Source organism: Pseudochaenichthys georgianus, chromosome 11 (genome assembly GCF_902827115.2).
Source record: "Pseudochaenichthys georgianus chromosome 11, fPseGeo1.2, whole genome shotgun sequence".
Taxonomy (NCBI): Eukaryota; Metazoa; Chordata; class Actinopteri; order Perciformes; family Channichthyidae; genus Pseudochaenichthys; species Pseudochaenichthys georgianus.
Window position 1 is genome coordinate 24,674,963 of NC_047513.1, and position 26,831 is coordinate 24,701,793.

The 26,831-nt window shown below is 40.1% G+C and overlaps 2 protein-coding genes across 2 annotated transcripts; both read left to right on the forward strand.

The window, feature by feature from the left end:
* The first annotated feature begins 9,676 nt into the window (after positions 1-9,676).
* On the forward strand, positions 9,677-14,152 carry LOC117454665 (large ribosomal subunit protein eL14-like). Its single transcript, XM_034093786.2, has 6 exons — positions 9,677-9,749; positions 10,870-10,971; positions 11,057-11,151; positions 11,731-11,830; positions 13,526-13,579; positions 14,057-14,152. Exons 1-6 carry the CDS (start codon positions 9,747-9,749, stop codon positions 14,114-14,116), a joined length of 414 nt encoding a protein of 137 aa, XP_033949677.1. The 5' UTR covers positions 9,677-9,746; the 3' UTR covers positions 14,117-14,152.
* Positions 14,153-21,723: 7,571 nt separating this feature from the next.
* Positions 21,724-26,581, forward strand: LOC117454895 (large ribosomal subunit protein eL14-like). Its single transcript, XM_034094164.1, is given in 7 exon segments — positions 21,724-21,735; positions 23,302-23,334; positions 23,336-23,404; positions 23,488-23,582; positions 24,161-24,260; positions 25,955-26,008; positions 26,486-26,581. Coding segments are annotated over 7 exon segments (423 nt in total). The 3' UTR covers positions 26,546-26,581.
* The last annotated feature ends 250 nt before the right edge of the window (positions 26,582-26,831 follow it).

A 26,831-nucleotide genomic window follows, 5' to 3' on the forward strand; every position in this document is an offset into this window, starting at 1 on the left:
GCTACTGCTGGGCGAGGACCAGGACCAGGCTGCTGTTGGCTGCAGACCAGGACCAGGCTTCTGCTGGGCTGCAGGACGAGGACCAGGCTGCTGCTGGGCTGCAGGACGAGGACCAGGACCAGGCTACTGCTGGGCTGCAGACGAGACCAGGACCAGGCTACTGCTGGGCGAGGACCAGGACCAGGTTGCTGCTGGGCTGCAGGACGAGGACCAGGCTGCTGCTGGGCTGCAGGACGATGACCAGGCTGCTGCTGGGCTGCAGGACGAGGACCAGGACCAGGCTACTGCTGGGCGAGGACCAGGACCAGGCTGCTGCTGGGCTGCAGGACGAGGACCATGCTGCTGCTGGGTGACTGGAGGAGGACCAGGACCAGGCTGAGCGAGGACCAGGACCAGGACCAGGCTGCTGTTGGGCTGCAGGACGAGGACCAGGACCAGGCTGCTGCTGGGCTGCAGGACGAGGACCAGGCTGCTGCTGGGCTGCAGGACGAGAACCAGGCTGCTGCTGGGCTGCAGGACCAGGACCAGGCTGCTGCTGGGGTTTTTGCCTTATTTACATAAGAAGATGGTCAGTTGAAGAAGGTGTGCCCGATCTTTCCACACAGATTGCAGAGACTATCTGAATTGCAATCTTTAGCCTTGTGGCCGCTTGTGGCCCAGTTCATTGCATCTCCAACATTTCACTGTGGTGCATTTTCTGACCTGATGGTTAGCTGAGTTGCAGATGAAGCAGGTGACGGATTGCCCTGGATAAATTACTCTCCCATCGTAGGGGCCGAGAGATATAGAGTTTGGGAGATTTTGGATCTCACCATCACTGTTTCTGTTCATCTTGATTTTATATTTTTCTCACCCCATACCATATCTCAAATGTATCTATCTATGGGTTTGTATTTACTGATTCATATCTCCATATCTCTTCAAATAGGTTTCAACATCGTGGTCTGGAATTCAGCCAGTCCAGAATTTAACAATAATTTTTGAAATATCTATTTGAATTGAAGATTCGAAGTCCTGTCTTTCCACTTCGGATCTGAGGTTTTAGTCGAAAGAACATAAAGGAAACGTCAGCTTCTAGCAATAAGCAGAGTTCAAATTACTTTCTATCTGGTATCAAACAATAGTGATTCTCCAACATATTCACGACTTGGGGGTTCTCCTGAGCCTGTGAAATTCAAATGTTGAAGCAAAGATGGGCACGCATTTTTATCACCGTTTTTTAGCTCCTTCCTTGCCTCTTCCACTCATTTTCGAGTCTGTTGGATCGGGTTGTTTAGAACGAATCCTCAAACGGTAACTATAGGAATAATGTTTACATTTTCTATCAGATTATTCTTCAACGTTAAGAAGAAAGTTTCCTCCTTTTGCCTCTTCCACTCATCTTTACAGATCAAAGTATTTTCAAGTGAATTTCCTCCCTGGCCTCTTCCAGACATAATTTCGGAGTTGTGTTAAAGCTGTGAGGCCCTTTTGTAGTGATGTTACGTATTGCGCCGAGGCCTCGGAGCGTGTGTCGAGTAATCCCGAAGCTTTTTGTGAAGCATGTATCGAGGCTTGTATCGTTTTGGGCCAGTGACGTCATCGATGACAACGAAGCCTCGCTGCCTGGTCGATACCACGTGACTGCTTCAGGAAGCGATTCAGATCGGTTGAACCGTTGAACCACAACACTCATAATACCCATGGATGTATACTAAGAATCACATTATCCTTCCTGTCCCGGGCCCGGTGACACGATGGAATCAAGAGAGACCCTCACTTACATAGGTTGGAACATGTCAATAAGTAGCCTATAAATGGATGCAAGCATAAATAAATGTAGGAATAAAAACAAACAAATAAATGAATAAATACAGGAATACATATGTGTCAATGTTTTCAGGAAGATTTAATGTGTGTGCTGTGGCTCAGCTGAAAGCAGTTGACTCACGACGGCAGGGTCCCTGGTTCAATGACTGCCCAATACGTATTTGTTGTTGTTTTATAAAAGCTACAGCTAAATGAGATAATGTATACCCAGGGGGCAAAGTCATTTTACAGACATGGAATGTTGTAAAAGGTTGTCCACCAGAAATGATATCTAGGACCTTCAAGGATCACAACCTGGGTGGACAACCCGGTGAACTAGCTACTGGAAAGCTACAGTGAGGGTCCAAACAATGCAACCCCTATATGAAAAAAAGGCAAATATTCTGGCTCGATCAGATGCCATCATTCTCTTTCTGATTGAATATCTCTGTGACAGTTCATAGTAAAGACAAACTGAGCCAACCTATTGAAAGAGCAGAAAATAAGCTTTCAGGTGATGCCTTGGTTAAGCCTGTTCTCAATAAGGCCACTAGATGGCGCTGTGCCTTTTTGTCTCTCCAAAGCGAAATCCATTTCAAGCAATGCACTTGTGGTCCTCTGGATTGTTTGCTGTGTTCAAAATGGGTAAATATACTTAAAAGATTATTTCTATATAACATATTGAAGGGTTTACATTAATATACACAAGGTTTGCTGCCGATGCTAAGTTGAATTGATTCAATGTTTACAGATTTTTCAGTTTACAGTCTGGAAGCTAAAGGCAGCAAAATTCAAAATGGCCGCCACTTTCTTTGCAAAACCCTTTAATTGAAGGTTTTATGTGTTATAAGACAAGGCAAACTGAGTTAAACTTATCTGGAAGTTGACATTAAGTTCAACTTAATGTCAAATCAATAACCTTTTATTATTTGTGCAAATTAATGTCTTTGTTTTTGATCATGAAATAAACAAAATTCCTGGTGGCAAAACATTTATTTCACATACTCTCTTCTTAGTTATTAACTAAAAATCAACAGATATTTATCAGAAGTTGAACACAAAATAATCATTCACATGGCCCAGAACTATAAAAATGTGAATTTTTTAAGAAGAAAAGAGAGAAAAGTAACCTACACTGAATATACAGTACAAATGTTTTCAATGTACACATGGTGGTATTCATGGTAGTGTCCCAGAAAGCTTTTTGCTTTCTATTCATTTTCTGAGTCACAGCTGCTGTCTCTCAAATGTGGCAGTGTGTATCCTTCTGCATTTGGTTGCCAGTCCTTGGCAACGGCACCCTCTGTAGCATGGAACTGCCTTATTCTGACAGCCACATGAGATTGTCTTATTCATCGACACAGGCAAGCTGGCTTTGTATATGGTATCGGAACTGTCCAGAGACCATCCCAATTCTGTGCATGGGGGGATTTTGGCTTGGCGATGTGTGCGTTCTTTCAGGTGCAGCAAAAATGCATTCTCTGTTGGGGGTCGTAGCTTTAGGAGCGTCGATTTGTTTTCAGGAACTTGTATGCTCTCAGTTTGCCCAGATCAGAACCCTCAAAGTGATCAGCTTTGGATGTATATACAGTTATGGTGAGGTCTCGTGCCTGATTGAGGAGGTCATCTGTTATGGCATCAGTGGGGTTCTCACCAAACTCTTCAAGTGCAGGTATGTCCAGACTCATGCTGCTCTTGAACCATGCCCTCTTGCCAGTGAAATATGGATAACTAGTGGTATCTCTACCACTCAGACTGTGGATGAAGGGCTTGGCAAAACACTGTGAAGATCCCAGTGCCACAACCATTTCATGTATGGGTAGGTATATACATTCTGGCCTGTTCTCACCCACAGCTCTGTTAGATCACTGAGGTGCGTAGCACCATAGTACAGACATGTGGTAATGATGGTGGTGTCATTGGCATACGGCAACTCTGTCAACTCCCTCATTCTGGACACTGTAGAGAGTGTGGAGGAAGATCCTAGTGTCAGCCTCATGCTGTGTTGATTCAAGAGCAGGAACATCCATAACAGACCATGCCGTGAGCACCACACTCTTCGTCTCTTCTTTGAATCCACCACCCAGGTAGAGATGAGTGGGGCCAAGACCAGGTTCCAGTTGTTCATCCGCACACCACTTATCACAAAGGAAGCTCAGCAGGTTTGCTTTGCTAGCAGACACTGCAAAAAACTCCTTTGGATCCAGAGCTGTGTACTGCTCACTGACTTGATACACTTTCGCTGGTTTGGATCTGGCATATCTCTGTTCCTGCTCAGCTGACTTGAGGCTGGTTGTACTGTATCTGTCACAACAGAAGTGTATGATATCAGTGCCAGGAGGCACATCATTCAGCAGCAGGTGCCTGTATCGCTCAGTGATCACTCCAAATCCTTCTCCTCTGTGGAAAGTCCAGTGTCGTATGGCGGACATGGCATCTACGACTACTGCTGTCTTGAGGCAGTCTTTGGGCAGATCAGGGATGCTGCTTACTTTGGTTTTCTCTTTCAAGATCTTCACAAGGCTTGGTCCCTGTACTCATTCTGCCATCTTCCTGGAAGAGGGATGGGGGAACAATGTTGAGTTCTCCACCACTGGCAATGATCTGGGTCATGCGCAGAAGGGCAGTGACTTCATTGCTCTTGCAAGGTGAAGAGGTTTTCCCAGACTTCTTTGGTTTCATCCTGTTTTGTGTATGGAAGGTGTTTAGCTTTACAACACTTGTCTTCTTCTGGTCACTGGACAGTGACTCTGACAATGCCTTCAAACCATCTGCTTTCACACTTGTCAGGTTGTCCTTGACTGTGGCATCTGCACACTCACCAGTAGATATTGATCAGGGATGGTGTGGCTGTAGTGAATGGGTTGGTCTCTACTGCTGCCATGACCTTGACTACCATCTCTGCATCCCTGTTGACACGACTCCAACCAGATTCATGGTGGGGGCTGGAGGAATGGAGGTGCAGCGTAGACTTGAGCTCTGCAGAGATAGCTGCAGTGAGTGGTTTTGTGTAGACCCACTTCATCCTGGCAGCACGATTGAGTGTAATGTCATCCAGACCACTTGCCTCCTTGGCATCTGCATTATATGTCTGCTCCAGAAGCATGTCAGGAGAGACACATTGTGGTTGCCATCTGCTCTCCTTCCAACAAATGCACCTGCCATCAGTGCTTCATGTGCCTCAGGGGCTGTCTCTGGCAGTTTCTTCATCTCAGACAAATACAGACGCAAAGACTGCTGCCATATTTGTAGTGTCCTGCTGCAGTGAGGTAAGGTAGCATCCGTGCTGATTCACAGAGATCTCCTGCCCAGTAACCTTCCCGCTGGTAGTAGATGAACCTGTGGAGAATGTCTGACATCTCCAGAAAGATTGACCAGAAAACTGCAGAGATTCCTGGAAAAGTAACATCTGTTCTTGTAGGATTGATATCTGTGGACGTGACATCTGGATGATCACCAACTTCTCAGTAGCAGTGGTGTCTTTCTCAAACAACATCTTCACAACATGTTCTACTTGTGACTGCCAGTGTTGTGTTTCTCTGTCTGATGCACATGCCTCAAATGCTTGCCAGTACAAGCGCCACATGGCATCACTGAGGATCCTGAGAGCATGCATGGTTTGGTAGTGCTCAGCCTTCTCACCAAACATCTTCTTGACAGTCCCTTCCTGAAACAGACCAGCTGCAACAAGAATACCCTCTGCACCTGCATCCCTGATGATCTTGCAAACAGCCTTCATGTAGTTATGAGCTTGGTGAAATCCTCCCAGCAGCAGGACTACATTGCAGAAACTCATCTCTGTGCTTGTCTTTAATGGCAACTGCGAGTTCATATGTAGCCTGATCTTCCAATGATAATGGTATACTTGTCTCCAGTGCATGTGATGTCTTGATCAGCCATTTCATTTCTTTTTTCAGGACAGCAGGATCAGTTAGAGATGCTGGGATGAGAGGAAGATAGCCAATGATACTGGCTGGTATGTGTGGGTGGAGGTCTGCACAGAAGGCAGAAAAGCCAGGCAGTCCTGCTTCTGCATCTGGAGGAGCATCAGCAATTCTGAAGTTGTAGCCATTCTTGCTAGATGCCACATAAGTAACAGGTCTTCAGCTGTGCCTAAATGCCTAAACAGAATAAGATTGGTGTTGGACGTGCAAAAGCCACTCTCGCAAATGGGGATACCTAAATGACGGGGACGTTGTGTGTGACTGGCGGCATTTGAACCACAAACCATGCAACATCTCCTGATATGCCCCCTGCACAACATCGGACTTGGCAGAGTTTAATGAGAAGGGACAGCAATGTGTTCAGCTGTGGCTGAACCACATCTAACCAAGCCCTTGTAACTGACTGCCTTGTGGACAGGATAAGAAGAAGCTGTGCCATCTGAGAAGTATCCAGACTCTCTAGCTTCTCATTATGCTCAAGTGACCTGGACCTCTGCCTGTCTTTAGCGGAGACGTGACACATGGGAGCAGGTACTGAGGAGAGTCTTCTTTCTGTCCGAGGTAGAAGTGGGGAGTCTGGCACCCTCCTGGACCCGCACAATCTTTTGGTTTTCAATTATGATTGCAGTGGTGGCATTCAAACTCCCACCCTCCAGTGTCTTCTTCTTCCAGTCCAGATTGTCCATGGCAAACACATGGGGGATCTCGCTGTTTTTCATCATGGTCTCTGGGATGTAAACACCATCAGTTTCAACCTGCTGCATGACCTTCTCACTTTGTGCTGTCAGCTGACGCTGCATACATTCATAACTGATCCCAAGCCCCAATCGGTTGTTCATCATAATGAGTGATTTACTACGTGTCTGGTTGAATAAGTGGTAGGTAGTGACTATGCCCAAAGGTGTTTATACGCCAGATGCTAAGGTAATGCTAATGTAGCGTTAGCATGTTTTTGTAAGGTGTTGATTTAGACGCTTGGTGTTGGAATTGTGTTCCGTTAGGTAAAATGGTTATTATCCTCTATTAGCTGACTTTCTTCCCGTTAAGTGGGTATGCCACATGAATAGGTTGTTAAATATTAACAAGCCCTGGGATGGTGTTTCTTACAAGATGCTGCGTCTGCCCCCGGTACCGGGGCCAATCGCGCTCAAGAGGTTTTAAAGTGTGAATGTCAAGGTGGCATGGTATTCATCTATACAGCACTGCACAAGCAAAAAGATTACACACATGAAACACTTAATCAAATGATAATAAATATATATATATTGATTAAATGAATAATACTGTAAAACTGATTTACAAATTATTAAAGAATTGTTGCTTACAGTAACAGTGCTGGCTAGCTAGCTAGCTAGCTAGCTTAAAATCCTCTCACTTGCTGGAAAATCTGTAAACATTGAATCAATTCAACTTAGCATCGGCAGCAAACCTTGTGTATATTAATGTAAACCTGATCAAAATAGGATACATTAATTTGCACAAATAATAAAAGGGTATTGATTTGACATTAAGTTGAACTTAATGTCAACTTCCAGATAAGTTTAACTCAGTTTGCCTTGTCTTATAAGTAGTGCATGACATTAAGGATTTTGGGAGATGGCCCTGTGGGCCATCTAAGGTAATTTACAGATGGCCCTGAGCCATCGGGCAGCCCTTAATGTCGAGCCCTGGCTTATAAAACACATAAAACCTTCAATTAAAGGGTTTTGCAAAGAAAGTGGCGGCCATTTTGAATTTTGCTGCCTTTAGCTTTCCAGACTGTAAACTGAAAAATCTGTAAACATTTAATCAATTCAACTTAGCATCGGCAGCAAACCTTGTGTATATTAATGTAAACCCTTCAATATGTTATATAGAAATAATCTTTTAAGTATATTTACCCATTTTGAACACAGCAAACAATCCAGAGGACCACAAGTGCATTGCTTGAAATGGATTTCGCTTTGGAGAGACAAAAAAGGCACAGCGCCATCTAGTGGCCTTATTGAGAACAGGCTTAACCAAGGCATCACCTGAAAGCTTATTTTCTGCTCTTTCAATAGGTTGGCTCAGTTTGTCTTTACTATGAACTGTCACAGAGATATTCAATCAGAAAGAGAATGATGGCATCTGATCGAGCCAGAATATTTGCCTTTTTTTCATATAGGGGTTGCATTGTTTGGACGCTCACTGTAGCTTTCCAGTAGCTAGTTCACCGGGTTGTCCATCCAGGTTGTGATCCTTGAAGGTCCTAGATATCATTTCTGGTGGACAACCTTTTACAACATTCCATGTCTGATTTCCTAAAAAAGTGGGTTTTGCCCCCTGGGTAGTAGTTAATAAATGTATTCTTTGATATGGTTTAGCCTTTCTCCGGCTACAACATGGTTACGTTTATGAATATTATTAAGGAATACAAATCCCTCTTTGCAATGTTTACCAGCCTCCTTAGGCTTTTCAATCACAATCATTCAACTGGAATAAATACAATATTGTTAACATGAAAATAGGATTTTATGTTCGTTGTTTAGAGTTATTCTAAGGCTTTACTCATTGGGAACTCGGTATGAGATAGAGCACACTGTTGAGATGTCCAATCTGCCTGTTTTACACACTTTGACCAACAGGGGGGTTTGTGTTCAAATGAAGCCCATGATGAAGCCTCATGAGATGAACCCTTTTGCGAACCAATTGGCTGGAAAGCTTCAAAGCTTCATAAGGCTTCATCTCGCCATCACTACCATTTTGTCCTCATGCGCCAAGGAGCAGCTCTCATAGGAAAGTACGAGACCCCGCCTCCGAGGCTGTATCCAGTTCTTATTATATATAATAATATCGTATTATACATCCATGGTTAAATCCATAGTTAAAAGTAGTGGTGACGAGAACAACCAATCACAATGTCTTCCATAATAACCTGTCTTTGGCATATTAATAGTGTATATATTTTACTGCATGGCCAACGTTAGCCAAACTTTAAAATATGTACAGTGTTTCGACTTTAGGACATTTTTCATGAGCTATTATCTGTCATATGATCGAAACATCTTCTGGAAACATTTCGGCTAAGTTAGAAAGACATTGATCAATACGTCAAACAAAACGTTCCCAAGACACACACGTTGTGTCTTCTTAACCACCATAATAAGGTAGTAAAGGAGCATCATCCTTATTTCTATCAAAACCATCCGATACACACCGAGATGCACAATTTATATCTGCAGGGACCGTCTACAAAGTGTTAGTCCCAAGTTGTCCCTGTCAAGATCTAACAAAACCACTTATCTTCAAACACTTCCCTTAATAAAATTAAAGAATAAAACATTTTTGAAGGTATAAATGCATTTGCTTTCCGGTTTATAAAAAGATAACATTTTCTTAATGTTGGTAAACATTCTTAATATTCTTTTTTATTTATTTTCTAAGGATGTGTTATTGTTAGTGTTGAAATCAGAATCAGAAATCCTTTATTTCACCCGTAACAGGGAAATGTAGACGATTACAACAGCAGATACAAATGTCTAAGTATGCACACGTTATTGTTAACACAATAAGTAAAAAACTAAATAGCAGATATGTACACCATGGTAAAAAAAAGTAGCAGTATATTTGTTTTTTAAGAAAAGTGACCATATTGGATTAAAAAGCTAGTTGGTACTGTTTGCCAATTGTAAATAAAGATAATAAATAATAAATACAAAAAAAAAACCTATCAGACTCCAGTCCAGTAGGTGGCAGTAATGCACTTATTCGTTGGTTGCCAATAAACCTAATAGAAGAAGATGACTGATTTGTGTTACTTTAATAAATCCTATTGTTGTTGTTTGTAACTTTTATATTTGTAAAGTTTTGGGTTTTTTTTCCCATTTATTTATACAAGAACGTATATGAACATCATATATTTTGTATCCAAAAGTATAAAAGAAAAAATTCATAGAAGAAAATATACACAGTGCGCATGCGTACAGTATAAGCGGAAGACGTATCTGCGTCAACCGGAAGCTGAGACGGCCTTTCTGCTCCCGGACTGCCATCATGGTGAGTTCGCCATCAGAGTTGTAGCGTTTCTTTGTCGAAATTCTTTTCATATATCTAATTTAACTCGAACAACGAGACTAATGTGCAATGTTAACACACTTACACGTATATTCATGGATAGTTTTGTGTGGTATTATGGTTGTATTTGAAGTTTTAACGCTATATGTGTAAGATGTCGGCTACAACGTGGTCCGTCCGGGGAGAGGCCTGCTCGCTTTATTACACGTGTTTTGTCACGACAACATTGCTTGATATCGTCTGCATGCGATGTTTTCTTTTCAATTGTATGACATATTATGCATACACCTGGAAATACGCTTCTTCGTAGTCCCGTTTTAGCGGCATGCAAGTCGTTAGCAGACACATTAGCTAGCTTACATTAGCTTGTTTGTAACGTTATCAACTGTGGTATATCCGAACATAGCTATAAGTCAAGAAAAGTGAGTCTCCTGCCTACAAATTGAGCAGTTGTGTGGACCCAGAAATATACAGTCTCTTGATTTGGGTGTCTTCAATTAAAAGCTAAACTCAGCTGTAAGAAGTACTCGGATCTTGAACTTTGAGGAGAAGAAAAAAACTAATTTGCGACAATATACTATATCTTATCTTACTCGAGTATAAGAAGTACCAGAATGTAGGAATAATAGGTTACAAGTCAAAGTCCTACATTCAAAATGTAACCACAGTAAAAGTATTAACATCAAAATATGGTTGACAAAAGTAAAACATACTTTATTATGCAGATTGTCTAATTTTTTAGATCAACACATTATGCATCAATGTGTTTCTCAAAGCTGGTAACTGTGCAGCTACATTAAATTACTTTATTTATTGGAGGGTAACTCGTGAATTTACTTCAAGTTTAACTAAAGTCTCGTTTAAATTTCACGTCATTACTCAGATCGTCAAAGTAACTAAAGTTATTAAATAATAGTGGAGTAAAAGTACAGGATTTACCTCGTAAAAATGAAGTGGGGTAGAAGAACAAAGTGGCAAGAAACCAGAGTTCTCTAGTATAAGTACTTAGTTCGTTTGCCCCACTGGCTAAACTGAGACTATCCACCTTTCAATGGAAAAGCCTCCTTTTGACTTTCGGTATTTTGTGATGTGTGTTTCTCAGGTGTTCAAACGCTTCGTTGAGATCGGCCGTGTTGCCTACATCTCCTTCGGACCCCATGCTGGCAAGCTGGTGGCCATCGTAGATGTCATCGACCAAAACAGGGTGAGTGAGATTGGCTTGAGTAGCGTAAGCATCACTTTGGACTTGTTTTATATAGTTTTTTTTAAATTGTGTTTCTATTTTTTAGGCCCTTGTTGATGGTCCCTGCACAGGTGTGAAGAGACAATCCATGCCCTTCAAGTGCATGCAGCTTACAGACTACGTCATCAAAGTACCTCACAGGTGAGTGGGAACAGTCCTTTTCTTAAAACAAAAACGCAACTTATTTTAAACAAAGGGTACATATTGTGTTCCTTTTCCTACCAGGCTAGGTACACAATAGTTTAAGCATTTCTAGAAACCACTCAAGGATAACCCTAGTTTGCAATTTTTAGAAGCGGCATCTTATAAGGGGCCTGTCATTGTGGTCAATTTTTTGTCTCTGCAATCAAAGTTAGTTCAATAGGAACCACTAGGAAGCAACATACTTTCTTATCTGTTATTTTAATGTTGGAAATGTTTTTAATTCTACAAGCAGTTACATGTAATAAAGCAGTTTACTGGGAGCACCTGGGAGGCAGAGCTAAGGACTCTTAATTCATTATTTAAAAGTTTGACAGCCTTATTGCAGAAATTCCTCGTATCGAGCATCTTAAGAGATCCAGATTTGTGTCAACGCTGTATTGCAAATGAGACTACCGTGACTGCATTTCTAATACTTCAAAAGGAAAAACATGATTTGAGTTTCCCTGTGTGGTTGTTATTTGATAAACTTGAGTAATCCCTCTTGTATCTGTACTGACTGTTTGTATTTATTCACAGTGCTCGTCAGAAGTTTGTGAGGAGAGCCTGGGTGAAGGCCGAAGTCACCCAGAAGTGGTCGGAAAGCAGCTGGGCCAAGAAGATCGAGGCGAGACAGAAGGTAAGGCAATGTTTCCCTCTGGTCATTATGAACATATTTGACAATAAAAACGATTTTCTAAGTTGTTATTGCAGCAGCAGCAGGTTCCAGTTGGCTTTTAAATAATTGATTTGCTTCCGGCAGTAAGGAGATGTTCCCCCCCACCGGTTTGTTCTGTTTGACAACAGGGATACATAAACAGTCATGAAACTAGTTTGAAGGGTATTCTATGGGTAAAAGAAGAGTCGTAAGGCAAATGCATGCATTATTTCTTCACTTTGAACACGGCAAGGATGGGCAAACCCATGGCATCCTACTTGTCCTTCAAATGTGTTGCAGCCGGTAGTAAGGTTGGGAACCGAAACTCCTAACAAAATACACAATTTTGGTTCTGCTTAGCGGTTCCTAAACGCGGTAGACCCTGTATTCCTCTGGGTCCGCCTGCGACCCGGTGGAATACAGGGTAAGGGCGGACTGGCCATCTGTGTGTTCTGGAGAATCACAGAACGGCCGGTTGTCATACGGGCCGTTTCGCGGCCAGCTCGGTTCGCTGACGGCCTGGTCTGCCCTACTTTTTTTTTTTTAGAGCGGCATCAAGAATGTTGCGCTGACAAGTGACAGAGGTCCACAGTTGCCCCGCAGCGAGGCTCCCCTGCCCTCCCGTAGACAGTTCATGAGCTCAGTCACTTCATAACACCAAAGATGGATCGTGGTAAACGCTCTAAAGTGAAGCTCCACTACACTCAAAAAGACAAGGCACAGTGCTATATAGGTCTGTGGCAAGTTAATAGCTTGCCACAGGCCTAGCTCAGTTAAAATAAAGCACAGCTATTGTGCAATACATTTGTATTGCATGTATATATCTTTTATTTGTAAAAATGTCAATTAAAGCTTAAAAGAATAAAGATATTTTTGTTATCTAAACGTTTGACCTCTTTCTTTTACAATTTTGGAATCGAAACGGGGAATCGATAATAAGCGGAATCGATTAATTTCAAACGATACTCGTCCCTAGCCGATAGAGAGAATTTCTAAAATCTTTTTAAGATTTTGATAATTGCCTTTTTGTTCAGCAGTATCAGGCTTTTTGTTCAACATTTCTGTTGCATTCCAAAACAAATATTTTTAACTTCTCTTGTTAGTGGTGGAAAATGTGCTAGGGTAGGTAAAGACTTTTGAATGCCATAGAAGCAAGACTAAATGATATTTTTACCAGTATTTCAATGATGGATTGCACGGTTTCTCCAGGAAACTGCTCGATTTGAATCCGCTACGTAGTTACTGACATAGTTGAAAGTACATTCAGCTGGTGAGTGCAGCAGTTTGGTTCCCATACAATTGCTCCAACAATTTCTGAAAAAACATGATTTCAGTTTTCCCCCCCAACTGTTATATTCTCCTTTATTTAACATGGAGGGTATGTTTGTATGAGGCTGATCTGTCACTGTTTACTGCTCAGCTGAACCTGACGGTGGTTTGTGTGATAGGTTGAGAGGCACAAATAGGCTTCTGTTAAAGAGGCAGCCCACCTTCCATTTCTCCAGCCGTAGGGGTCTCTGGATTGCTTCATGTGCCCCAAACATTAAACTTAAAGCAAACTGACTCCCTTCTTCAATGCCCATGTCCATCCTTAAAACTGAATTTTGCTGTGCTAAACTGTGAGAAAAATCAACTACTCTGGTTCTTCCCTGACTCTTTTTCTCCTTCTTTTTGCAGAGGTCCAAAATGTGCGACTTTGACCGCTACAAGGTGATGAAGGCCAAGAGGATGGTAAGTGCAACAGATTTAGGCACGTTTCCTTCACGTGGGGAAAACCTGGCCAGCAAATTGATGCTAGCTTTATCTGTGGTCTTAAGTTATTCTGCATTTCCTTCTTTAAGTCACATTTATTACACACTAGTAATGGTTAAATATAAAATGGGCCATTGTAGATCTGGGAGGTTAGACTTGTAATGCCTCCTAATGGAGCTCTTCTCACAGCTGACTGACTAAACAGCTGCAGCTCATAAAACTAATAATGGGGGGATTTTTTAATTGTACCAGAGAGCAATAATTGACAATGGTTTGTTCCTGCCGATGTTCAGTCTCTGGCCCTCGAATGAAATGTGGTTATTAATTCCTACGAGCAGCAGTTTGATTTAACAACCAAAGCAATTAAATATGTGTCCATTGGTCTAAGTGTGTAGAATAGTGATCGTACAGCAGTCATTGAGCAGTTCTTAATCGATGCACTTTTTGTCTCTGCAGAGGAACAAGATCATCAAGCATGAGGTGAAGAAGCTCCAGAAGGAGGCAGCAAAGAAGTGAACAGTGCCCACAAAATAAATCTCCTGTTCAATTGTTCACCTGCGTCTTGTCTTCTCTTCGCCATCTTTGAAAAACATCTAATGGCTCAGTTGGAAATGTACTGTTCTTCTCGTGTGAACTTTACTCTAAACTAGTGACTGGTAAATGTCAACCTTAGGCTTACAAACGTTGGCATGTGCAGCGAGCAGGGGAATGAAGTGTAAACATGATGCAATATGCAGGACATAGTATTGTGTGGCACTGCTTTTTAGTCTGTTAATACTCTAAAGTCTAAAGTTAGTCTCTTGTACCCAAATTAAAATGAAATGATCGACTGGTCAAGCCTGTTGTAAATCCCGTCTGATCTTGCTTCAGCTTTGGTTGGTGGTGTGGTGGTTTGCTTTTAATGTTTTTAATATATTGCTTCTCAAAGAGACAACACTTAATCAGTCGTTTCTGGAGTTTAACAACCATGAGACCATGTATGTTTATTTAAGCATCCACTTGTCATTCAGTCACTAAATTAAAGAAATAGCCATACTTAAAGGTGAGGTAGGTAAGTTTCAGAAACCGGCTCGAGATACACTTAACATCCCAATAGCGATGAATATCTTAAGTGCTTTGACAAAAAAGCCATAAAAGTCATCTGTAGAAGCCGTAATACTGTAAAAAGTACAAAGTCTCCTTGCCTTCCATCGGGGCACAAATGTATCTGCCCTCATTGGTCGTGTGTGTTGGAGGAGGGGCTCTATAAGGAAGTGGCAGATTTTCTCCGGTTGTGTATTTTCAAATTCTAGCGATCTCGAGCCGGTTTCTCAAACTTACCTACCCCACCTTTAAGAAAACGGGATGATGGCAAAAAATGAATGGAAATTCACCATAACACCCAACTTCCCTCCATCTTAATTATTCATAAAATGCAAAAAGTAAATCAATTTAAACAACTTTTGTTTATATACGCCATAGTCATCCATACACTTATGTTAATTTCAAGGGTTCTTGTGTTTTGCTTTGAGGGAAAAGACACAACATCAGCGGTTCAATTTCAAGCCCCTGTTTTGTGTAAATGTGCATCGTAAATACCTATACACACGAAGAGATGGTTAAAGTGCTATTATTGAATAATCTAAAATGAATGTATATGAATTATATTAACTAGGGATATTGACATCTGAATATAAGCAGTAACAGACGTTGAACAAAAGCACACGCGGCAATTTAAACTGAACTGATTATTGCGACCAATATTCTTACTTTATTAAATAGTTACAGAGCTCCACTTGAATGTTGACCTTCAGGTGTTTCTAAATACTTGCATGCATTGTGGTGTATAATTTAGTCTGCTCTTCCTAATCTAGTTTTTTCCTGGGATTCAATTTAATCTGGATTTAGGATTGATTTGGAGTCCCCTAAACGTGTCTTCACTGCAGATCTGGTAGCATTAGAGTAAGTGGGATGGTTTGTTTTATAAGAGCCTTGTGCCCAAACGTCCACTAGATGTCAGTCTCAGCTAACAAAGGATGCTGACCCCCGTTGTCTTTTATTTTAGTTATAAATAAACAATCTTAAATAAACCCTCCCCAAAAGCATGAATGTAGGTTTTTAGTCTCGTATGTGAAGTTAATTTCTTTATAGTTAAATAAAGCATGAAGGGCATTGGATTACATGTAATGCGAATACGTAATCGGGGTGTAAAAAAAAAAGGTAAATTAATTAAATGACAATTGCATTTAAAAAAAAAAAAAGGTAATCGGATTACTGTAACATAACAAATTGAGATTACTAGCAGGATGACATTGTTACAATACATTTTGGAAATAAAGATTGATATAATATAGATATATGTACTGAATTACCTTTATGGTTTATATTTAGGATACTTTTAAATTTATTTTAAAAACATTTGTTTTAATGAAATAGGTGGACAGCTGATTTAGAACAGAAATACAGTCTATTAAACAGCATTTGTAAACTATTACTTTTACTACATTTTCTATATAAAATATCTTGGTTTCTTCTTTTCTAGGGTTATATTGTTACATACACTTTTGTAAAAAGCATTTTATTTATTTTTCTATTGTTTTTATTTGCATTGCATTTGATATTGAGGAAAGTACGGATTACTTTGTATTTAGATTCTCAGATTAGATTACCGATTATATTTTTTTGTTGTAACGGATAACATTTTTAAAGTAACCCTCCCAAGTCTGCAATAAGCAGTGAGTAATGTGGTGACGTACATTTACTCAAGTATTCTACTTAAGTATGATTTTGGGATACTTGTACTTTACTTAAGTATTTTAATTTGATGCTACTTTGTACTTCTACTCCACTTCAATTCAGAGGTAAATGGTGTAGGCTACTTTTACTCCACTACATGTATGTAATACCTTTAGTTACTTCACAGATGTGGATGATTGATGTGAATATAATCAAATGTTAAATCAGCCTTTAGTTCCACCTGGAGTAAATCCACCAGCTACCCTGCAGTCTACAAAGTCATTCAAACTAGCTGCACCTTTACCAGCTTTGAGAACACTTTAATGATCAATCATTATAAAACACATCATATATATTATTCTGAAATGGGCCAATCTGCACAATGAGAACTTAAAACTACTTAAAGTATATATTAATGTGAATACTTTTCTACTTTTACTTGAGTAACCTTTTGATTGCAGGACTTTTGACTTGTAACAGAGTTTTCCTAGACTCTGGTACTTTTACTTTTACTCAAGTACAAGATCTGAGTACTTCTCCCACCTCTGTGGTGTACTTTTTGGGGTAGTACTTTACTCTTTATTTTTTGTTTATGCTGCTTTATACTTCCATTTGGAAAACAATGATTTACTTTTAAGTCTGCATGTATTTACAAAATCACTTCCTAATTACAGATTCAGGTTATTAGTTAATACAAGATATAAATAAACTAAGAAATAAACCTTTTTTACTTTTATATAATAATACTATAATTTTAGGAAGTAAAATAATGACCCCATTGTTGTTTTGTATCCTGTGTCATATAATAAAACACTGATTAAAGTAAATATGCACATTTTGTGTTGAGCCTGACTAACACGCTTTTCTCCGAGCGTAGTTCTGACGTCAGAGATGAATGGTACGGATGCGCAGTGGCCATGGAGCTGTCAATCAGTATTAACGACACCGGAACACAAGCTAGTTTCCCTTCAAAATAAAAGCATTATACATACGGTGTGCTCACGGTGTGGGATAGATAGATAGATATGGAGAGAGAGAGAGATGGATGGATAGATGGATGGATAGATAGATAGATAGATAGATGGATATATATATAGATAGATAGATAGATAGATAGATAGATAGATAGATAGATAGGTAGATGAGAAAATGCTATGGACATCTTAAATATATATATATATGTGTTAACAATTTGTACACCAACACTTGAAGTGGTTCATTTAGAACAGGGGTGGGGAACCTCCGGCCTCCGGGCCGTATACGGCCCGCGAGACCATTTGGTACGGCCCTCGAGGTAATTTATAAACACACGCAAAAAAGAAAAAAATTAAAAAAATCTAGACCGCAAAAAAATGAAACAAGTGAGTGCTAGTTTTTCCTGGCCAAGGTCAGGGTCCTTGAACACAACACGAGCCTAACGTGTCATCACGTGGTATAGGTCTCGTCTGACAGGGGTCCAGTTCTGACGGAGAGCACCAGAACGTCACTCCGGGTCTTCCACACATTGCAATACCCATAAGGAGCCGTACAAATGTTTCTGCGTGGCTGTGTCTTTAGCTGAAAGCCCAGTGGCGATCTGTTCATCTGTCACACTGAGCATACAGTCAATACCTTTGTTGTTATTAGCATCTGGTTAGCTAGCTATGCTAACGAATATAAGAAGCTTTTTCTACAACCAGTGAGGTAAAGGCACATCTTTATATGATCATTATAGTTATAAAAAAATAAGAGAATAAAGTAAACAGGTATACCAATACAATACAGTAAAAAAGAAAGTTGTTATTAATAAACACGAATACAGTTTGAAAGGAGAGTGATTTGTAAAATATCCATAAAGAAAAATAAATCTGCTTCCAGTTCTGTTTCATCTGGGTGTTGAGAGATGTTTCCATAGATCTCTTAATGTTGCTCTCAAAGTGCACCAGATTGATGCTTTCAACTTCAACATTTAAAAAAAAATCTGTCCGGGGGAGCATGCCCCCCGGACCCCACTAGAGGAGGTTAGGTCCCCCCCCACTTAAATCATGTCCACATGGATAGGAAAACTAAATACATTTGTACACATCTTGTGTCCATATCTTTCTGTTGGGTGGTCACGCACACCGTGCAGTGGCATGCATGCATGAGTCATGGTGAGATATCTGATTCAGAGGTTGCGTTTTCTTTGCAAGCATGAAAGAAAGGCGAAATGAATGGGCTGTGATTTTAGTATTTTTAAGCAGGTCAATCATTTGTACGGCCCTCGGAGGATCTTGAACAAATTGAAATGGGCCCTTGAGAGGAATAAGGTTCCCCACCCCTGATTTAGAACAATATCGTAGGCTCAATCGATAACAAATTGTACATTGTGGCTCTAGTTAAAAATATGTGATAAGTCAAACTGGTCTGAGGGTGTACAAGTACATGTATCCATGTGATTTCTTGCACTAAATTGTGTCTATTTTCCTCTACAATTTTCCCAAATATGCAGGCCTGGGCATGGCATGGGGGATAATACATATTATGTGAAATATACGTTATGCTTCATTTCACAAGCCAAATAGGTATGATAAACAAGTTATTGTATTTCTCCCTCTTAACGTGTGTTTGTGTATATGTGTGTCTATGTATGACAATATATATGGATGTACAGGTTTGTATCAAAGTCAAAGTATCTCTATGTGTGTGGTATTATCAGGGAGATCGAAATGCCGTTTCCCCACCGTCCCAAAGATTACAATTTATAAAACATATGTACATACACAAAATACAAATAAATATTCAAAAAAAGGGCCACAACAATTAATATATAAAAATAGCAGTCTGGTAGACAAAAACGGTTGAATATGAGAGCACGTACAAATACCAGTAGTGCAATAACTGTCCATAGTTATGTATGTATATGTATATATATATATATATATATATGTATTTTAGTATTTGGGAGGGTGAGAAGCAGCATATCAATCTCCCTGTCTGTATCACATAGATTGTTGAATTGAAAGAAACCCCAATAGAACCTTTTATTTTGAAAGCAACGCTTCCGGTACTGCCCTGCTTACCTGTGACTTTGACGCAACTGAACGCTCGAGAGACGGGGGCGAGAAAGAGGGAGGTTGAGTTGACAGTGTCACACACACAGGGAATATGGAATAACCGCTTTCCTATCAGTCGGTACCGAGTGTTTACCGGAGGACTTGGGCCCTGTTCACCGCACGGAGCCCCCGCAGTGTAACCGGGAGGACGCATCATCATTATATCACTGTGTGGTGAGTAGATCTGCTGCGGCGCGTGCAGGGCCCCGTGGAGTAATATGTGTCAAAGAAGCTTTCAAGGTTTCCTAAATGTGAATATTTTGAGGGGCTTGTTATTGCATTTCATATGTGTGTGTTTGTGTGTGTGCGTTTGGCGCAGGGTGGTCAGCACTGCCATGTTATTGTGGATGCAGCCAGCAGGCATGTTGACAGTGGAGAGGGGGTGTGGGGGTTGGACGGATCCCATATGGGCATTAGCGTCAATGCAGGGATAGATACCCAGTGTATGATGGTCAGCAGAGCATTAAAAGATTAGGAGAAGTGTGTTTTATTTACAAAGGCACTAAACCTAGACATGGCATGTATCATATTTACAATGCAACATACTGTGCTTAAAATATACAAATAGTGCAAGAGACATAATGATTCAAGAATAAGGTCAAACATAATATAATGCAGTGTAGGATGGCCAGCAAAGCATTCAAAGATTCATAGTGTGTTTCATTTTTAAAGGCACAATATCTACAATGTATATATGGCATTACAATCTTTACAATGCAACATGCTATACTTCAAATAAACAAATAGTGCATGAGACATCATGGTGCAATTAAGTTGCAGGAACTATACATAGCTATACTGTACATGTAAAACATGATAGGGTAAAACATAATGTAAAAGTAAATACTGTACAGTAGAACAAATGTAAATGTTGAATGAACAGATGTGTGCATTATAAGCAGATATAAATGCACCTATATTCCTGCATTGCATACATGTATCATACATACATTTCTACTGTTTTCCCAATTATATCAAACTAGGTACACGTATACAGTATTCCTGTGCTGTGAGTTTACCTTGAGTTCTCAATAGCACCATTGCAGGAAATATAATGGTATTAAGTTCTTTGTTAATGCATAGGACATTCTTGAACACTGAAATACAAATACTACGGTCTCGCCATATATCCTGCCCCTTAGTTAAGTTTATAATACTTCTCTGGTGTATTTGTATTGTATTTGACTAGTAATGCCTCCCAACCTGGGTATGCAAGTGGATACAAGTATATTCTCATGAGTGTTGGACAGCAGAAAAAACGATATTTGTGCTACTTAAAATGTTATTTATTTAGATTTTCCTCAAATCTTTAAAGTTTTACCAGTGTAATTTTGGGCCTATGTAATAACATCTTAGGTTCTACTACTGTAGTAATATCTAATATTATCTGGTCAGTGCCTGCCTCAATGGTTGGAAAGCTCGGGGGAAACCAAATATGTGTCCGGCCCTTTTGCGAACCAATTGGCTGGAAAGCTTCAAAGCTTCATAAGGCTTCATCTCGCCATCACTACCATTTTGTCCTCATGCGCCAAGGAGCAGCTCTCATAGGAAAGTACGAGACCCCGCCTCCGAGGCTGTATCCAGTTCTTATATATATAATATCGTATTATACATCCATGGTTAAATCCATAGTTAAAAGTAGTGGTGACGAGAACAACCAATCACAATGTCTTCCATAATAACCTGTCTTTGGCATATTAATAGTGTATATATTTTACTGCATGGCCAACGTTAGCCAAACTTTAAAATATGTACAGTGTTTCGACTTTAGGACATTTTTCATGAGCTATTATCTGTCATATGATCGAAACATCTTCTGGAAACATTTCGGCTAAGTTAGAAAGACATTGATCAATACGTCAAACAAAACGTTCCCAAGACACACACGTTGTGTCTTCTTAACCACCATAATAAGGTAGTAAAGGAGCATCATCCTTATTTCTATCAAAACATCCGATACACACCGAGATGCACAATTTATATCTGCAGGGACCGTCTACAAAGTGTTAGTCCCAAGTTGTCCCTGTCAAGATCTAACAAAACCACTTATCTTCAAACACTTCCCTAATAAAATTAAAGAATAAAACATTTTGAAGGTAAAATGCATTTGCTTTCCGGTTTATAAAAAGATAACATTTCTTAATGTTGGTAAACATTCTTAATATTCTTTTTTTTATTTTCTAAGGATGTGTTATTGTTAGTGTTGAAATCAGAATCAGAAATCCTTTATTTCACCCGTAACAGGGAAATGTAGACGATTACAACAGCAGATACAAATGTCTAAGTATGCACACGTTATTGTTAACACAATAAGTAAAAAACTAAATAGCAGATATGTACACCATGGTAAAAAAAGTAGCAGTATATTTGTTTTTTAAGAAAAGTGACCATATTGGATTAAAAAGCTAGTTGGTACTGTTTGCCAATTGTAAATAAAGATAATAAATAATACAAAAAAAAAAACCTATCAGACTCCAGTCCAGTAGGTGGCAGTAATGCACTTATTCGTTGGTTGCCAATAAACCTAATAGAAGAAGATGACTGATTTGTGTTACTTTAATAAATCCTATTGTTGTTGTTTGTAACTTTTATATTTGTAAAGTTTTGGGTTTTTTTTCCCATTTATTTATACAAGAACGTATATGAACATCATATATTTTGTATCCAAAAGTATAAAAGAAAAAATTCATAGAAGAAAATATACACAGTGCGCATGCGTACAGTATAAGCGGAAGACGTATCTGCGTCAACCGGAAGCTGAGACGGCCTTTCTGCTCCCGGACTGCCATCATGGTGAGTTCGCCATCAGAGTTGTAGCGTTTCTTTGTCGAAATTCTTTTCATATATCTAATTTAACTCGAACAACGAGACTAATGTGCAATGTTAACACACTTACACGTATATTCATGGATAGTTTTGTGTGGTATTATGGTTGTATTTGAAGTTTTAACGCTATATGTGTAAGATGTCGGCTACAACGTGGTCCGTCCGGGGAGAGGCCTGCTCGCTTTATTACACGTGTTTTGTCACGACAACATTGCTTGATATCGTCTGCATGCGATGTTTTCTTTTCAATTGTATGACATATTATGCATACACCTGGAAATACGCTTCTTCGTAGTCCCGTTTTAGCGGCATGCAAGTCGTTAGCAGACACATTAGCTAGCTTACATTAGCTTGTTTGTAACGTTATCAACTGTGGTATATCCGAACATAGCTATAAGTCAAGAAAAGTGAGTCTCCTGCCTACAAATTGAGCAGTTGTGTGGACCCAGAAATATACAGTCTCTTGATTTGGGTGTCTTCAATTAAAAGCTAAACTCAGCTGTAAGAAGTACTCGGATCTTGAACTTTGAGGAGAAGAAAAAAACTAATTTGCGACAATATACTATATCTTATCTTACTCGAGTATAAGAAGTACCAGCATGTAGGAATAATAGGTTACAAGTCAAAGTCCTACATTCAAAATGTAACCACAGTAAAAGTATTAACATCAAAATATGGTTGACAAAGTAAAACATACTTTATTATGCAGATTGTCTAATTTTTTAGATCAACACATTATGCATCAATGTGTTTCTCAAAGCTGGTAACTGTGCAGCTACATTAAATTACTTTATTTATTGGAGGGTAACTCGTGAATTTACTTCAAGTTTAACTAAAGTCTCGTTTAAATTTCACGTCATTACTCAGATCGTCAAAGTAACTAAAGTTATTAAATAATAGTGGAGTAAAAGTACAGGATTTACCTCGTAAAAATGAAGTGGGGTAGAAGAACAAAGTGGCAAGAAACCAGAGTTCTCTAGTATAAGTACTTAGTTCGTTTGCCCCACTGGCTAAACTGAGACTATCCCACCTTTCAATGGAAAAGCCTCCTTTTGACTTTCGGTATTTGTGATGTGTGTTTCTCAGGTGTTCAAACGCTTCGTTGAGATCGGCCGTGTGTGCCTACATCTCCTTCGGACCCCATGCTGGCAAGGCTGTGGCCATCGTAGATGTCATCGACCAAAACAGGGTGAGTGAGATTGGCTTGAGTAGCGTAAGCATCACTTTGGACTTGTTTTATATGTTTTTTTTAAATTGTGTTTCTATTTTTAGGCCCTTGTTGATGGTCCCTGCACAGGTGTGAAGAGACAATCCATGCCCTTCAAGTGCATGCAGCTTACAGACTACGTCATCAAAGTACCTCACAGGTGAGTGGGGAACAGTCCTTTTCTTAAAACAAAACGCAACTTAGTTTAAACAAAGGGTACATATTGTGTTCCTTTTCCTACCACGCTAGGTACACAATAGTTTAAGCATTTCTAGAAAACCACTCAAGGATAACCCTAGTTTGCAATTTTAGAAGGCGGCATCTTATAAGGGGCCTGTCATTGTGGTCAATTTTTTGTCTCTGCAATCAAAGTTAGTTCAATAGGAACCACTAGGAAGCAACATACTTTCTTATCTGTTATTTTAATGTTGGAAATGTTTTTATTCTACAAGCAGTTACATCTAATAAAGCAGTTTACTGGGAGCACCTGGGAGGCAGAGCTAAGGACTCTTAATTCATTATTTAAAAGTTTGACAGCCTTATTGCAGAAATTCCTCGTATCGAGCATCTTAAGAGATCCAGATTTGTGTCAACGCTGTATTGCAAATGAGACTACCGTGACTGCATTTCTAATACTTCAAAAGGAAAACATGATTTGAGTTTCCCTGTGTGGTTGTTATTTGATAAAACTTGAGTAATCCCTCTTGTATCTGTACTGACTGTTTGTATTATTCACAGTGCTCGTCAGAAGTTTGTGAGGAGAGCCTGGGTGAAGGCCGAAGTCACCCAGAAGTGGTCGGAAAGCAGCTGGGCCAAGAAGATCGAGGCGAGACAGAAGGTAAGGCAATGTTTCCCTCTGGTCATTATGAACATATTTGACAATAAAAACCGATTTTCTAAGTTGTTATTGCAGCAGCAGCAGGTTCCAGTTGCTTTTAAATAATTGATTTGCTTCCGGCAGTAAGGAGATGTTCCCCCCACCGGTTTGTTCTGTTTGACAACAGGGATACATAAACAGTCATGAAACTAGTTTGAAGGGTATTCTATGGGTAAAAGAAGAGTCGTAAGGCAAATGCATGCATTATTTCTTCACTTTGAACACGGCAAGGATGGGCAAACCCATGGCATCCTACTTGTCCTTCAAATGTGTTGCAGCCGGTAGTAAGGTTGGGAACCGAAACTCCTAACAAAATACACAATTTTGGTTCTGCTTAGCGGTTCCTAAACGCGGTAGACCCTGTATTCCTCTGGGTCCGCCTGCGACCCGGTGGAATACAGGGTAAGGGCGGACTGGCCATCTGTGTGTTCTGGAGAATCACAGAACGGCCGGTTGTCATACGGGCCGTTTCGCGGCCAGCTCGGTTCGCTGACGGCCTGGTCTGCCCTACTTTTTTTTTTTAGAGCGGCATCAAGAATGTTGCGCTGACAAGTGACAGAGGTCCACAGTTGCCCCGCAGCGAGGCTCCCCTGCCCTCCCGTAGACAGTTCATGAGCTCAGTCACTTCATAACACCAAAGATGGATCGTGGTAAACGCTCTAAAGTGAAGCTCCACTACACTCAAAAAGACAAGGCACAGTGCTATATAGGTCTGTGGCAAGTTAATAGCTTGCCACAGGCCTAGCTCAGTTAAAATAAAGCACAGCTATTGTGCAATACATTTGTATTGCATGTATATATCTTTTATTTGTAAAAATGTCAATTAAAGCTTAAAAGAATAAAGATATTTTTGTTATCTAAACGTTTGACCTCTTTCTTTTACAATTTTGGAATCGAAACGGGGAATCGATAATAAGCGGAATCGATTAATTTCAAACGATACTCGTCCCTAGCCGGTAGAGAGAATTTCTAAAATCTTTTTAAGATTTTGATAATTGCCTTTTTGTTCAGCAGTATCAGGCTTTTTGTTCAACATTTCTGTTGCATTCCAAAACAAATATTTTTAACTTCTCTTGTTAGTGGTGGAAAAATGTGCTAGGGTAGGTAAAGACTTTTGAATGCCATAGAAGCAAGACTAAATGATATTTTTACCAGTATTTCAATGATGGATTGCACGGTTTCTCCAGGAAACTGCTCGATTTGAATCCGCTACGTAGTTACTGACATAGTTGAAAGTACATTCAGCTGGTGAGTGCAGCAGTTTGGTTCCCATACAATTGCTCCAACAATTTCTGAAAAAACATGATTTCAGTTTTCCCCCCCAACTGTTATATTCTCCTTTATTTAACATGGAGGGTATGTTTGTATGAGGCTGATCTGTCACTGTTTACTGCTCAGCTGAACCTGACGGTGGTTTGTGTGATAGGTTGAGAGGCACAAATAGGCTTCTGTTAAAGAGGCAGCCCACCTTCCATTTCTCCAGCCGTAGGGGTCTCTGGATTGCTTCATGTGCCCCAAACATTAAACTTAAAGCAAACTGACTCCCTTCTTAAATGCCCATGTCCATCCTTAAAACTGAATTTTGCTGTGCTAAACTGTGAGAAAAATCAACTACTCTGGTTCTTCCCTGACTCTTTTTCTCCTTCTTTTTGCAGAGGTCCAAAATGTGCGACTTTGACCGCTACAAGGTGATGAAGGCCAAGAGGATGGTAAGTGCAACAGATTTAGGCACGTTTCCTTCACGTGGGGAAAACCTGGCCAGCAAATTGATGCTAGCTTTATCTGTGGTCTTAAGTTATTCTGCATTTCCTTCTTTAAGTCACATTTATTACACACTAGTAATGGTTAAATATAAAATGGGCCATTGTAGATCTGGGAGGTTAGACTTGTAATGCCTCCTAATGGAGCTCTTCTCACAGCTGACTGACTAAACAGCTGCAGCTCATAAAACTAATAATGGGGGGATTTTTAATTGTACCAGAGAGCAATAATTGACAATGGTTTGTTCCTGCCGATGTTCAGTCTCTGGCCCTCGAATGAAATGTGGTTATTAATTCCTACGAGCAGCAGTTTTGATTTAACAACCAAAGCAATTAAATATGTGTCCATTGGTCTAAGTGTGTAGAATAGTGATCGTACAGCAGTCATTGAGCAGTTCTTAATCGATGCACTTTTTGTCTCTGCAGAGGAACAAGATCATCAAGCATGAGGTGAAGAAGCTCCAGAAGGAGGCAGCAAAGAAGTGAACAGTGCCCACAAAATAAATCTCCTGTTCAATTGTTCACCTGCGTCTTGTCTTCTCTTCGCCATCTTTGAAAAACATCTAATGGCTCAGTTGGAAATGTACTGTTCTTCTCGTGTGAACTTACTCTAAACTAGTGACTGGTAAATGTCAACCTTAGGCTTACAAACGTTGGCATGTGCAGCGAGCAGGGGAATGAAGTGTAAACATGATGCAATATGCAGGACATAGTATTGTGTGGCACTGCTTTTTAGTCTGTTAATACTCTAAAGTCTAAAGTTAGTCTCTTG

Excerpts from the sequence above, each read along its gene's own strand:
- LOC117454665 (XM_034093786.2), top strand. Across the intron at positions 11,831-13,525 it reads AGATCGAGGCGAGACAGAAG|AGGTCCAAAATGTGCGACTT; the intron begins GTAAGGCAATGT and ends TTCTTTTTGCAG. Across the intron at positions 13,580-14,056 it reads TGATGAAGGCCAAGAGGATG|AGGAACAAGATCATCAAGCA; the intron begins GTAAGTGCAACA and ends TTGTCTCTGCAG.